Source organism: Antechinus flavipes, chromosome 5 (genome assembly GCF_016432865.1).
Source record: "Antechinus flavipes isolate AdamAnt ecotype Samford, QLD, Australia chromosome 5, AdamAnt_v2, whole genome shotgun sequence".
Classification (NCBI taxonomy): Eukaryota; Metazoa; Chordata; class Mammalia; order Dasyuromorphia; family Dasyuridae; genus Antechinus; species Antechinus flavipes.
The window spans coordinates 49622443-49635770 of record NC_067402.1 but is presented as its reverse complement, the minus strand read 5'-3'; the positions used below and the strand labels follow the sequence as shown (position 1 = coordinate 49635770).

At 41.5% G+C, this 13328-nt stretch overlaps 1 protein-coding gene across 7 annotated transcripts in view; it reads right to left on the bottom strand.

The window, feature by feature from the left end:
* The window catches only part of LOC127564049 (uncharacterized), a 114835-nt gene extending 102317 nt beyond the window's left edge, over positions 1–12518 (bottom strand). Inside the window, exons 1-5 of one of the 7 annotated variants that reach the window (XR_007954181.1) lie at positions 12263–12405; positions 5430–8657; positions 5023–5137; positions 1575–1689; positions 333–440 (exon numbers count right to left, since the gene is read on the bottom strand). Coding sequence is in view for 1 of the 7 variants with exons in the window: in XM_052000300.1 (XP_051856260.1) it covers positions 7579–8625 (1047 nt within the window). In the remaining 6 variants the exon portion in view is untranslated. Of the gene's footprint in view, positions 1–332; positions 441–1574; positions 1690–5016; positions 8658–12262 lie in introns of those variants that run through there. The other 6 variants (XR_007954185.1, XR_007954180.1, XR_007954182.1 and 3 more) reach the window with 6 other exon arrangements.
* Between the last annotated feature and the right edge of the window lie 810 nt (positions 12519–13328).

Genomic DNA, 13328 nt, shown 5'->3' with positions numbered 1-13328 from the left:
ATACATTGAAGCTATGTATGAATAGATTAACCAGAATAATTTCAGAGAGTATAATATACCATCCTCCTTCCTCCCAGCTGCCCAATTAAGCTGGATTCCCTTTTTGCTTTCTTCCCCTCTGTGCCAGGCTATCTGCTGTGATTGTGCATTTCTAGGAGGAGGAAGCTATTTGGTGGCATATTATTAAGCATTTGGTAATTTCAGGATCAGATGAGTAAGACATCCCTGGCAAAGGAGTTGCCTCCAATTTAATGCATGGAATTTCCGCAGAATTGGACACTTTTCCTACAGAATTACCCTGACAGTTTGGCAGAAGAAACTGGACCTCCTACCTTTCCCACTTAACTGGGCAAGATTCTTCAATATTCCATTGGTTTGATAGTGGACACTTTGACTTGGGCCGTTGGGTGAGTTAGCCATCCATCTGGGAACAGCTTATCCTGTTGGATTGGAGCATAATAAGGTGCTTGATAAAAGTTGATTGACTGGCTACATGACAAAACAGGAGCATAGTAAGGTGCTTGATAAAAGTTGATTGATTGGCTACATGGCAGAACAGGAGCCTTCCCTTCCTTCTATTGCTCTCTCCTCACCTTGAATCATAAATTTAGTACTAGGTGAGACTCAAAAGGTGATGAAACCTTAACCCTAGCTCCTAATTTTACAGATTAGGAAACTGAGGTCCAGAGTGGAGGGGTTACAAAAAGTGTAAAAATCACTTGATTTTCAATTAGGTGAAAAGAGAGCCTTTGATAAACAAAAAACAAAACAAACAACAATAACAAAAAAAAAAAAAACACTATTCATGTTAAAAACAATGAAAACCATAGGAATCAAAACAGGTTTCTTTAATAAGATCAAAAAAGTTGTCGAAAATCAAATACTGGCTTAGGAAGTTTGTCAGGTAAATCCAAGATAAGGCAGAGATGCCTACTGCTTCCACTATTTCTTCACAAAGCATGAGAAATGCTAACTATAAATAAGACGGAAAGTGAATTAAAGACGATAATACTTGTAAAGAGGAAGCAGCATTATCTTCATTAATTGAGGCAATTAAAGCCTTCAATAAATAGTCGGATATGAAAATATTTAAACTTTTTTTTCCTTTCTATTACAAATAAAACTGAGGATAGGAAGTTACATTTAATTTACAATGAAATGCATTGGATCTGGAAATTTACCTGTCATGATCTTTGTAAGATTTCACTAAATAACAATTAAAATGATTTGTATAGGAAGGAGAGAAGTAAATAATTTAAGAAATTTAACATGGTTTAGTGGATAAAATGCTGATTTGGATTCAGGAAGATTAAAGTTTGCATCCTATCCAGATACTTAGTAGCTAGGCAAGTCATTTAACTTCTTCCTCAGTTTCTTTGTTTTTAAAATGTGGATAATAATACCTGCTAGTTTAAAATGAGGATCACACATGCAAAGTGCTTTATAAACCTTAAAATGCTAGCTTTCATTAAATATTTTGGGGGAGATGTAATCTGCCAGGGGACAACTGGGTGTTTCTTTGGATTTTTTTTTTTTGTGTAAAAAGAGCTATAATTTAATCCTGATAAATATACCTTCTTCTGACTTAAGAGTGCTGGCTGTTAACTTGGTCCATTTTCTGGGTACCAGGAAGCTCTTCCTCACAGGTGAACCTTGATAGTCTTGGTTTTTTTCTAAAACAAAGCAGTTCTATAAAAAGCATTAATACATTTCAATTAACTGCAAGGTAAGCATAAATTTTGAAAAGAATAAAAGCCAAGAAACTTTTCTATATAATTAAGTGATTTAGTTATCTTTGCAGTTGCTAGTAAACTCAACTTTTTTGAAGTGGTGGGAACCTGTAGAAGTGGCGTCTCTGACTCCTGCTCATTGCTTTAAGTGCCATTATCCTAGCACCTGCTTGGTTATAGATTTTTAAGCACTAGAAAGGACCAAGATTTCTTAGCTAAAATGGTTCCTGAAAACTCCCACTGAAGTGTGGGGGGTTGGTTCTGAAGGGGGGAGGGCAAGTAACAGTTGATCCTGAAGAGAGGCAGGAGCCTGAAGGCCTAGATAATAACGATGTCCTGGTGGAAGAAATGTATCAGGACTGGGGTGAGAAGGTATGAAATATACCATCAAAGGTATGAAATAAGGAAGAGGGACTGAAAGGGACCAGGGGAAGTTTTCTCAGAGGCTATAGGGACCTTAGGCCTAAGTTTCAGGAAGACACAGGATCCCTATTCTGAGAAGACAGAGAAGGTCAGGCCCTAGGCCTAAATTTCATGAAGTCACCTGAGCCACAGAACCTAGACAGCATTACTGATCATTGGTCATTGGTCAATGGTTACTTTTCAGTTCATCCAATGGATCCATGTCTTTTGCTATTTAACCCATTCCCATTTTCTGTCCTGGGTCCCTACACCATGCTGGGCTGCTCAGTTGATGTGCTTGGACCTCTCCTTGCAAGGACAGAATCTATGCTTTCTGTTTGTACCTGGAGATGCTTCTGAGTAGCCCCATTTGGGTCAGCATCCCATTGCACACAGATTCCTGTTGTGGGTGTCCTCCATTTCATTTAGATTATCAAATATATTGATGTAAAGGTTGGGCAAAATGCCTCCTAATTATTGTCTAATTTCCTCTCCATTGGCAAAAAATTCTCCCCTTTCATTGTTGAGACTGATAATTTGATTTTATTCTTTCCTTTTTCTAATCAAATTACCTAAAGGTTTTATCTATTTTGTTGGTTTTCTCATAAAACCATCTCTTAATTTTATTTGTTAAATTCAATAGTTTTCTTATTTTCAGTTTTATTCATCTCCCCTCTTTTTTTTCAGAATTTTAAATTTGGTATTTAATGGGGGCTTTTTCTAGTTTTTAAGTTGTCAATCCAATTCATGGATTTGTCTATTTTTGCAAGTAAGCATCTAGAAATATACATTTCCCCCTAATAACCGCTTTGGCTGCATCCCACAAACTTTGGTATGTTGTTTCATTGTCATTCTCTTGGATGACTTTGTTGATTTTCTCTTTGATTTGTTGTTTCACCCATTCATTCTGTGGATTTAGAGTATTTAGTTTCCAATTTTTTATTTTTTTGCTGAGGCAATTGGGGTTGTGACTTGCCCAGGGTCCCACGATTAAGAAGAGTTAAATATCTGAGTTCCTCCTGACTTTAGGGCTGGTGCTCTCTCCACTGTGCCACCTAGCTGCCCCTCCAATTAATTTTTTATCTATTTTCTCCTGGTCTTTTATTGCATGTATTTTTTATTGCATCATCTGAAAAATGCATTTCTGATTTCTACCTTTCTGCATTTGATTTTGAGGTTTTTATACTCTAATACATGGTCAATTTTTGCATAGGTTCCATGATCGGCTGAGGAAAAAAGTATACTCCTTTCTGTCTCCATTCAGTTTTCTCAAAAGATCTATCATAGATCACTTTCCTAAAATTCCATTTCCCTCCATTGGTGGAGTCAGTTCCTGTAGGAGATAAAGGATGTGACATACCGGGGCCAGACGAATCCTATTTATGGACTCTGTGAAGTTTATTGATCAGAGACACAAATATATATATCTCAAATGCTCATAGGTTTGATACAAAGTATACTCTTTTAAAATTCCTATAGCCTAACAAAATCTACTATGATGCAAATGATTAAAGCCCTTAAGCTCCGGATTTTGGTTGCTTAGACAGAGATGTAAATAGTTGAGATACACATCAAAGTTTATTGTTGCATTATCTCATGTATCTTTCTCCCAAATATATTTAGTCTCCTCGTGGACATTCTTTTCTGTCCTAAATTCAAAGATTTAGCTTTTAATCCAAAGAGTAGTGTTTGCCTTTTGCTTCAGTCACTGGATTATTAATTTATTATATTGACAATCAGTCTCTGCAAGTTGAATAAGGGATTTTTGGTGACCAAGTTACTGTAAGACTCAATCTGAAATGGAACCTTAGCTCCTGGCCCCTTACATTCCATAATTTCTTATTTTGTGATTCAATTTATCTCGTTTTGAGAGAGAGCAAGGTTGAAATTCCCCACCGGATAGTGTTCCTGTCCATTTCTTCTTTGCAACTCTCTTAACTTCTTCTCTTGGAATTTGGATACTATACACTTGGTGCATCTATATCTATCTATCTATCTATCTATCTATCTATCTATCTATCTATCTAATATTGCTTTTCCTTCATTATTGTTAGTACCCTTTAGCAACATATAGTTTCATTTCTTATCTCTTTTAATTAGATCTATTTCTGTTTTTGCTTGATATGAGATCAAGATCACTACCCCGCTTTTTTTTTTTTTAACTTCCTCTGAAGCATGATAGATTCTGCTCCAGCCTTTTATCTTTACTCTGTATGTATTACTGTGCTTTAAATGTTTTTCTTTTAAACAACATATTTTATGACTCTGACTTTTAATCAGTCTGCTATCTGCTTCCTTTTATGGGAGAAGTTCATCCCATTCACATTCACAGTGAAAATGACTAATTCTGTACTTCCTTGCCATCTTATTTGGCCCTAGTTATGCTTTTCTCTTTCCTTTCCCCCTTTTTCCCTCTTCCCTCACAATATTTTGCTTCTGACCACACCACCTTCTTCCCCTTTAAGCTCTTCCCCTTTAAGCCCCTTCTCCCTTATATCTTTCCCCTATTGCTTTTGTTTTCCCTTCTATTAGCCTCTCCCCACACCCCACCCCCCCTTCCTTTCCCCTTCTCCCTCTCACTTCCTTATAAGGTGAGAGAAGTTCCTCTGTGAAACCAAGTATGTGTGACATTCTCTCTCTGAGCCAGATCTGATGAGAGTAAGATTCACTCAATGTTTATCCCCCTCCTTTCTTTCTCTAACGTCTAATAGGTCTTTGTTTCTCCATGAGATTAATTTCCTCATTTTACCTCAGTTTCCCTCTTTTTCTGATACTATCCCTTTTCTACCTCTAGTTGCTTTTTCATATTATCCCAATAAAATCAAATTATACCCACACTCTCTAAGTATACTCATAATAGAGATAGTTCTCAAGAGTTCTTTCCTTTTACCTTTTAATGCTTCTCTGGAGTTCTGTATTTGGAGGTCAAAATTCTTCTTCAGCTCTGGTCTTTTCTTCAGAAATAAGTGAAATTCACCTGTATCATCCAATGTCCATCTTCTTCCCTGAAAGATAATACTCAGTTTAGCTGGAGAGTTGATTCTTGGCTGCAGAGCAAGTTCCTTTGCTTTGGTGAATGTCAGATTCCAGCCCTTTGAACCTTTAAGGTGGAAGCTGCCAGATCTCGATTGATTCTGATTATGGCTCCTCAATATTTGAATTGTTTGCTTCTGGCTGCTTGCAATATTTTTTCCAGGATCCAATAATTCTGAAATTTAGCTATGATGTGCCTTGGAGTTTTCATTTTGGGGTCTCTTTCAGGAGGTGATAGGTGAATCCTTTTAATGGCTATTTTACCTTCTGGTTCTAGGACACCAGGATAGTTTTTCCTTGATGATTTCCTGAAAGATGATATCTAAACTTTGCTCAGCAGAGTTTTCAGGAAGTTCAATAATCCTTAAGATTGTCTCTCCCAGATCTATTTTGCAGATCCGTTTTTCCAATGAAGTATTTTACATTTTCTTCCCTTTTTTTCAATTTTTCTTTGGTTTTATTTGACTCTTGATGTCTCATTGAGTCATTCATTTGGATTTGTTCAATTCTAAATAAATTATTTTCCTGTTACCTTTTTTAGCTCCTTTTCTATTTGGCCAATTGAATTTTTAAATGAGTTGTTTTGTTTGAATGCATTTCTTTCCATTTCACAAATTCAGTTTTCAAGTTTTCCATTTTGTCAAATCTTATTTTGTAAGGATTTTATATGCTTTTTCTATTTCACTCAATCTATTTTGCAAATAGTTTTCTTCAGATGATTTCTGTGTTTTCTCAACCCTCTTGCAAAGTTTTCATTTCCTTTTCCCATTTTTCTTCTGACTCTTTTAAGATTTTTGAATTCTTCCAAGAGAGCCTTACGAGATGGCAAACAATTCATATCACCCTTTGGAGTTTCATATGGAGATGATCTGCTTTTAATGTCCTCAGGTTTGAAATCTGTTCTCTTTCTCTACAACAATTCAGTTTTTTTTGCTTTTTTTTAAAAAAAAGGTTGAGGGCAAAGGGGAGACTGTCCAAGCTTCCTCTAGAGGCCACAGTAACTGCACTGTGTCAGTGCTGACTAACTTCCAATATTTGGGTGTGCGTGGCCAGGGTCTGCAATATTCTGGGGTTTAGGGGCTCACTATTTGATTTTTGTATTAGGAAGCTGGAAGACGTCCAGCTTATCTGCTGATCTACTGGCTTACAACCAGTTCAGAGAAGCCAACACTGCTGTAGATTCCTTTTGGTAGACTCCCTTCAGATAAGATGGCTTGCATTGAGGGACCACAGGAAGACAATTTTGGGGGTCCTCTTTGGAGGAGCCCAGGCTTCTTTTCTGGTCCTCTGTACTGCATGTGCTCGGGCTGCCTCCCTCAGTGCCTGATTGTAACAGACTTTTTCTGACATTCTTCCAAATTATGTTCTGCTGGAAATTTATTTAACTCCAAATATTTGTGGGTTCTTTCACTCCAAATCCAGAATAGAGGCTTGATTTGCTGTTATTTTGAGGGACATGCAGGAGAGCTCAGGAAAAGTCATGTCTCCCCTCTGCCATCTTGGCTCTGCCATCCTAATCAGTCCAGCTTCACTCAGGCTTTAGGCGTCAGACCTCAACTTGAAAGTCTGGAAGATGAATTTTGTGGTTCCTATTGAAGTTCCAACCAACTTCTAGCTAGGCTGGGGAAGGAGGGGGGAGAGGGAGGAGAAAGATGGGGAGGGGGAATCCACATTTGTTTCTCTGCATTTTGCCTGGAGGTGTTGGCACCTCAGACAGGTTCATCTCCAGCCCAATAGCTTTCTTCACATCTTTTTGGGTTGTATCTGAAGGACCCTTGTTATACCCCAAGTCGTTGATTTTAATGTCTATATTTGCCCTGACTACCCTAAGTCTTCTATTTTAATGTCTATAATTACCTTTATACCCCCCCTCAAGTCTTCAATTTTGATGTCTATTATTTACCCTGACTACCCTAAGTCTTCTATTTTAATGTCTATAATTACCCTTACTATCCCAAGTCTTCAATTTTAACGTCTATATTTGCCCTGACTACCCTAAGTCTTCTATTTTAATGTCTATAATTACCCTTACTATCCCCCCAAGTCTTCTATTTTAATGTCTATATTTGCCCTGACTACCCCACATCTTTGATTTTAATGTCTCTGTTTGCCCTGACTACCCCGAGTCTTCCAATTGTTTGGGGACTGTCTTGGGAGAAGATGGTTTGGATTGAGGGACCACAGAATCTTGACGGTCCTCTTTGGAGAAGCCCAGGATGTTCTTCTGGTACAGGGTAGGGTGGCTTCTAGAGGTCCAGAATGTTTTTCCTGGGGCCTTGGGGTGGAGGATTCACAGACTGCCTTGGGAGAAGATGGCTTGGATTGAGGGACCACAGGAGGACAAATTTTGGTGGCCCTCTTTGGAGGATTCCAGGCTGTTTTTCTCAGATAGCGTGGGGTGGCTGTGAGGGGTTTAGAATGTTTTTCCTGGGGCTTTGGGGTGAAAGGTTCGGGGAACAGTCTTAGGAGTTTCAGATGGAGGGGCCATGGCAGCACTTTTTGTGGTTCTTTTCAGAGGAGCCCAGGCTATTTTTCTAGGCCAGGGTGGGGCTTCTTTAGGTCCAGAGTGTTTTTCCTGGGAGCTTGGGGTGGAGGGTTCGGGGTCTGTCTTCAGAGAAGATGGCTTGCAGTGAGGGACCACAGGAAGATGATTTTTGGGGATCCTCTTTGGAACAGTGGCTTGGCCAGAACAGACTGGAATCCCTTGTATTCTCGAAGCTTCTCCCTCAGTTCGTTGGGAGAAGGGGTCAGATGCAATATCCAAGGATGTCTTGGATACCCTGGCCAGGGTAGAGTGAACTTTGGAGGCCCTCTTCTGAGGGCACATCTGAGATTCCCTGGCCAGGGCAGGGTGGACTTTGGAGCTCCTTCTTCTCTGAGAAGTGGCTTTGCTAGGATTGCCTGGTTCTGAAACTTCTCCCTCGGTCGCCTGGGAGGAGGATTCCAATAAAATGTTGATGCTTGACTTGGGTGCCCTGGCCAGGGCAGAGTGGCCGTTGGGGATCCTTTTATGAGAGAATAGCTCAGATTCCCTGGCCAGGGCAGGGTGCACTTTGGAAGTCCTTTTTGGAGGCACAGTGGCATTTTTAGGACAGACTTGAGTGGTTTCTCCTTGGGGCCAATCAGAGGAAGGTTCCAAGACATCCTTGGATATTGTCATAGAATCTGTGTCCGGCCTGGGATATATTTTTGTGGTCCTTTGGAGAGGAACACAGACAGCGCTGCGAGGGCAGGTACAGCAGGATGTGGTGGTTGGGGGCAGATTTATCAGTAGCAGAGGCACTGCCTGGGTCATAGGAGGAGCCGCGAAGGCCAAACTCCTGACCCATGTTGGATCCCCAATCCTTCCCTTCCCTTTTGATTGGGTAGAAAGGATGTTTCCCTGGCCCTCGAGGTCGGACACTTTCTCATTGCTCCTTTCTGACAAGGGGACAATACGGGGATGGAGACCTCGGAACATCACTGATTTTGCCCGCTGCTCCTGGACCAAGTCTGTGAATGAAGAAAGGATCATATGAACAAAGGGGAAGGAATCAGGAAGAGATTGTGGGGGGTGGGGGGTGGGGGGGAAGATGGCAGCAGCTCTGGGATTATGATCTACCAATAGTGTACCTGGATTTGGGGAACAAGTGGACCCTTGTCAATGTGCTCTTGCCTATGCTCTCCCTCATTGCATAATGGGAAGAAGCCCAAGAGACAATTTCATTACTTCCAGTTTTTCTGATAAAACACTTCACTCCCCTAGACTGGGAACTCCTCCAGGCCAGTGCCTGGCTAGCGGTATTCTTTGTAAGCCCCCAGCACTTAGTATGGAGCTTCACACAGTAGATAATTAATAAATGTTTGCTGACTGTGGCATCCACTTATTCTCCCCCCTTTCTCTTCTAAACTCTCTGCACTCTGGTTTCTCACATTCACATTCAGTTGAGTTTTCCTAATTGAAATGCAAAATTACTATTATAACCTCCAAAGTACAAAGTGAATGATCTTTTTTATTTAATTGTAATTAATTTTGTTATTTACCCAAGTTACATTTAAAAGATTTTCTTTTACATTTGTTTTTAAGGTTTTTGCTTTGTAGTTTCAAATTTCACCCATTCTTACTCACAATTAAGAAGTCATATTTGAAATTATCCAAAACTTTCCCGTAAAAATTGTAAATAAAACATAGACCTCCGACCCTAATGAAAATAAAAAACCTAAAGAGAAATTTAGTTAAAAATACAGAAAGAGGGAATTAGAAGAGAGTGCTTCAAGCTGTATTCAGACATAATCATTCCTTCTCTATGAATGGGTTGAATGTTTTTTTATCATAAGCCTTTCAAAGTAGTTGTGAACAATTGTGTTACTGGGAACAACAACAACATTGACAACTGGTCTCCGCCCCAGCACATTGCTATCATTTCATATACAGTATATTTCTCTTTGTTCATGGAGCTCGTTCCAGCTTCTCTCCCCCTGGGAACATTCTGCTCATCATTTTCCAGAGAACAATGATATTCCATCAAAGAAACAAGGTTCAAAAATTCTTTTTATACTCAATATTGTTATTTGTATTTCCCATTAATTCTCTCTCTCCTTTCACCCTGTCTCTCCCCCAAAGTGTTTTCCTACTGCCTACTGACTCCCCCAACATGATCTCTTCCTTTATCACCCCCCTCCATTCCCCTCCTATTTTCCTATAGGCTAAGATAGTTTTCTGTACTTCTATTGAGTATTTATGATGTCTCTTATTTGAGCCAATTCTGATGAAATGTTCTCTCACTTAACCTCTCTCCTCCTCCTCCTCTTCCCCTCCTAATGGAAAAGCTTTTTCTTGATTCTTTTTCTTATAGCAGAAAATCTAAACGATTCTACTTCTCTCTTTCCCTTTTTCCGTTATATTCCCATCTCCTCCTTTTCATCACTTTTTTTAAAAAAAGATACTATCCCTTCTTATTCCACTCACACCTCTTATCCTCTGGCTATGTTTCCTCCTTCTAATTGCCAGAATATTGATAATGTCCCAAGAAGTTACAAGTCTCATCCTCCTATGTCGCAATGGAAATAGATACAGCTTAAATTACTCCCAGGTATATTGAGCCTGCCTCAGTCTCTCTCTTGAGCTCTCTTATGCCATTCCCATATAATATGTGTCAGACATTTTGACCCGAACACCCAATTGCATCTGAATCTCAATGTGGAAAAAACACAATCCCTTCTCTGTCCTCTCCTCTCCCCTCCCCTAAACCCCCCCCCCCGGCCCTTTTCTGAGATGCCCTTTTCTTTCAGCCAATGTCTTCCCTGTGCTTACCCCTCACAGCATCCATTGAGTAAGGCATCTTGTCAACAACTGTTTCCCCTCCACATGTTTTCTTTCTTTCACTCCCGTAGCTAACAACTTGCTCACCCTTGTCCACCTGTCTCCTGAACTCTTCTGATAGCCTCGTTGTTCCAAGAGGATTATGCCTTCTGACATAATTTTTGGATGGTCCCTATTTCTCTGGCAAATTCTAATTGATGTACTATGACCCTCCCTTCTCAGATTGAATTTTTTGGGGGTAACTTTCTCATTTAATGCAGTGACTGATATCAGAACAAGGATCCCTACATGCTTGCTGAATTCTCACCCTGACGAAGTATCCAATTTGTGTTCACCATGCTGGTTTTTTCAAGGATTTCCTCAGGGAAAAGAATGTCAAGAAATACTAAGAACTCTTGTTCCAAGAACTACCCCATTTTCCTGGCTAAAGCAGTAACAAGCAACCCAAGAGTACCCTAACCTCTCATTAGTGAGAGCCCTGCTGTTGCTTTGCATCATCCCACAGATTTTGATAAAAAACGATCCATTCCCACAGGTCCCTTTCCCAGTTTCCTCCTTTCTCCATCCCATCTCTCATGTCTCAACATCATTAAAAGCAATCTAAAGGCAGCAAGTGAGAAATGCTCTCGCATGACAATATTAGATCAGACTGGTCAAAGCACACAATTTCTGAGAATGATTCCAATTTGATTTCACAACATCCTATAAACTTGTCACAGTCCATGGGCTCCCATCCCTGCTTCTTTCCCTTAACAGTTCTCTCATATTCATACTCTCAAATCTACATGACCTAAAGGCAAAGTAGTAACTACAATGGGGGCCAGAATGAGAGCTTGAAAGTTCCAACCTGCACTTCTACCCGGGACAACCCTTTCTTAACCCTTTCAGTGTCTTGAAGCACACCAGCTCTCTAAGAAGAAATGACAGGTTGGCTACCAAAATACAGAAGAAAGGGATTTTCCATACCTATCTGGGATCTCTACAGGTACAATGAACAACTGGGTCCACCTCCAAGTAAATAAAAGCAATAGAGTAGATATACATTTTGAGATTGCAGAGAATTTTTTAAATGAATTTAATATGTGGTTTGGAGAAAAGTGGGATAGGGTTCTAGTATCAGTGTCAGAAGGTGAATTTGTCAGATCAAGGTTAGGAACTTGGATGCTGCTCTGCCCCATCTCCTCTTCAGCTAAGGGGAGCCCCAAGTTGTCTTATGGTTAAGCTTGATCCTGAAATAGGGAAATTTGTTTGAAAGCTCTAAGCATTGAGGATCTGAAAGTAGGGTCAAGTGAGAGGAAGCCTCTCTCTTCTGTCCTTTACACTGTACTTTGTCAGCCTTTCCCACTATACCATCTCATTTGATCCTTACATCAACCCTGTGAGGAAACGAAGGCAAATGAGTGAAATGGTTTGCCGCAGGGACTCTCAGCTCAGAGTCATCCCAATTCCCAGACCGATGTCTTTCTTTTACTTAAGAACTGAGATGCTTCTTCAGGATAACAAGAAAAAGCCATTTTCTAAGTGAGTCTCAGATGTTTTGAGTAATCTCCCCAGAGTCAACAGAAGAAAGTTCTCTCTCATGATCTCACTTGTAACCTAGCTGCTCCCCCATTGAGGACAGAGGACCAAGCATCTTGTCCACCTTCTATTGCTGGCACTAGGAATGTCTCATTCATCTCTAGATCAGTGATTTCCTACAAAAATACACACCTCCCCCCCAAGGCACACTCCCTAATTCCTCCTACATATATTCGGCCATCCCCACCCCAGAGTAGTCTATCATGGAGCCTCCTACCTGTAAGAGTTTTTGGAAGATGCAAAACACCAGGCAGCCCCTTAGTTGGAAGTAACAGCTTGTGGAACACACACACACACAGTGTTTCTTCCTCTCTCTCCCTCTCTCTCTTATCTCTCTCTCTCTCTTGTCTGTCTGTCTGTCTGTCTCTCACTCTCTCTCCCTTTCTCTTTCTCTCTCCCTTCTCTCTCTCTCTCCCTTTTCCTCTCTCTCCCTTTCTCTTCCTCACTCTCACTTTTTTTTTCACTCACTCTTTTTCTCTCACTCTCACTCTTTTTCTCTCTCCCTTTCTCTCTCTCTCCCTCTCTCTTTCTCTCCCTCTCTCTCGTCTCTCCCTCTCTTCTCTCTCTCTCTTGTCTCTCCCTCTCTCTCTTCACTCCTCTCCCTCTCCTTCTGCCGCCTCTCCTCGCCCTCTCTTTCCGCCTCTCCTCTCCCTCTCTTTCTGCTCTCCTCTCCCTCCCCTCTCCCTCTCCGCCCTCCTCCCCTCTCCCTTTTCCTCTCCTCTCCCTCCCCTCTCCCTCTCCGCCCTCCTCCCCTCTCCCTCTCCTTCCTCCTCTCCTCTCCCTCCCCTCTCCTCTCCCTCTCCGCCCTCCTCCCCTCTCCCTCTCCTCTCCCTCTCCTCTCCCTCCCCTCTCCCTCTCTTCTCCCTCCCCTCTCCTCTCCTTCCTCCTCTCCTCTCTCTCTCTCTTCTCTCTCTCTCCTCTCCCTCTCCTTCCGCCTCTCCTCTCCCTCTCCTTCCTCCTCTCCTCTCCCTCTCCTTCCGCCTCTCCTCTCCCTCTCCTTCCTCCTCTCCTCTCCTTCCTCCTCTCCTCTCTCTCTCTCTCCTCTCTCTCTCTCTCCCTCTCCTTCCTCCTCTCCTCTCCCTCTCCTTCCACCTCTCCTCTCCCTCTCCTTCCGCCTCTCCTCTCCCTCTCCTTCCTCCTTCTCCTCTCCCTCTCCTCCCTCCTTCTCCTCTCCCTCTCCACTCGCCTCTCCTCTCCCTCTCCACTCGCCTCTCCTCTCCCTCTCCACTCGCCTCTCCTCTCCCTCTCCTACCGCCTCTCTCCTCTCTCCTTCCGCCTCTATC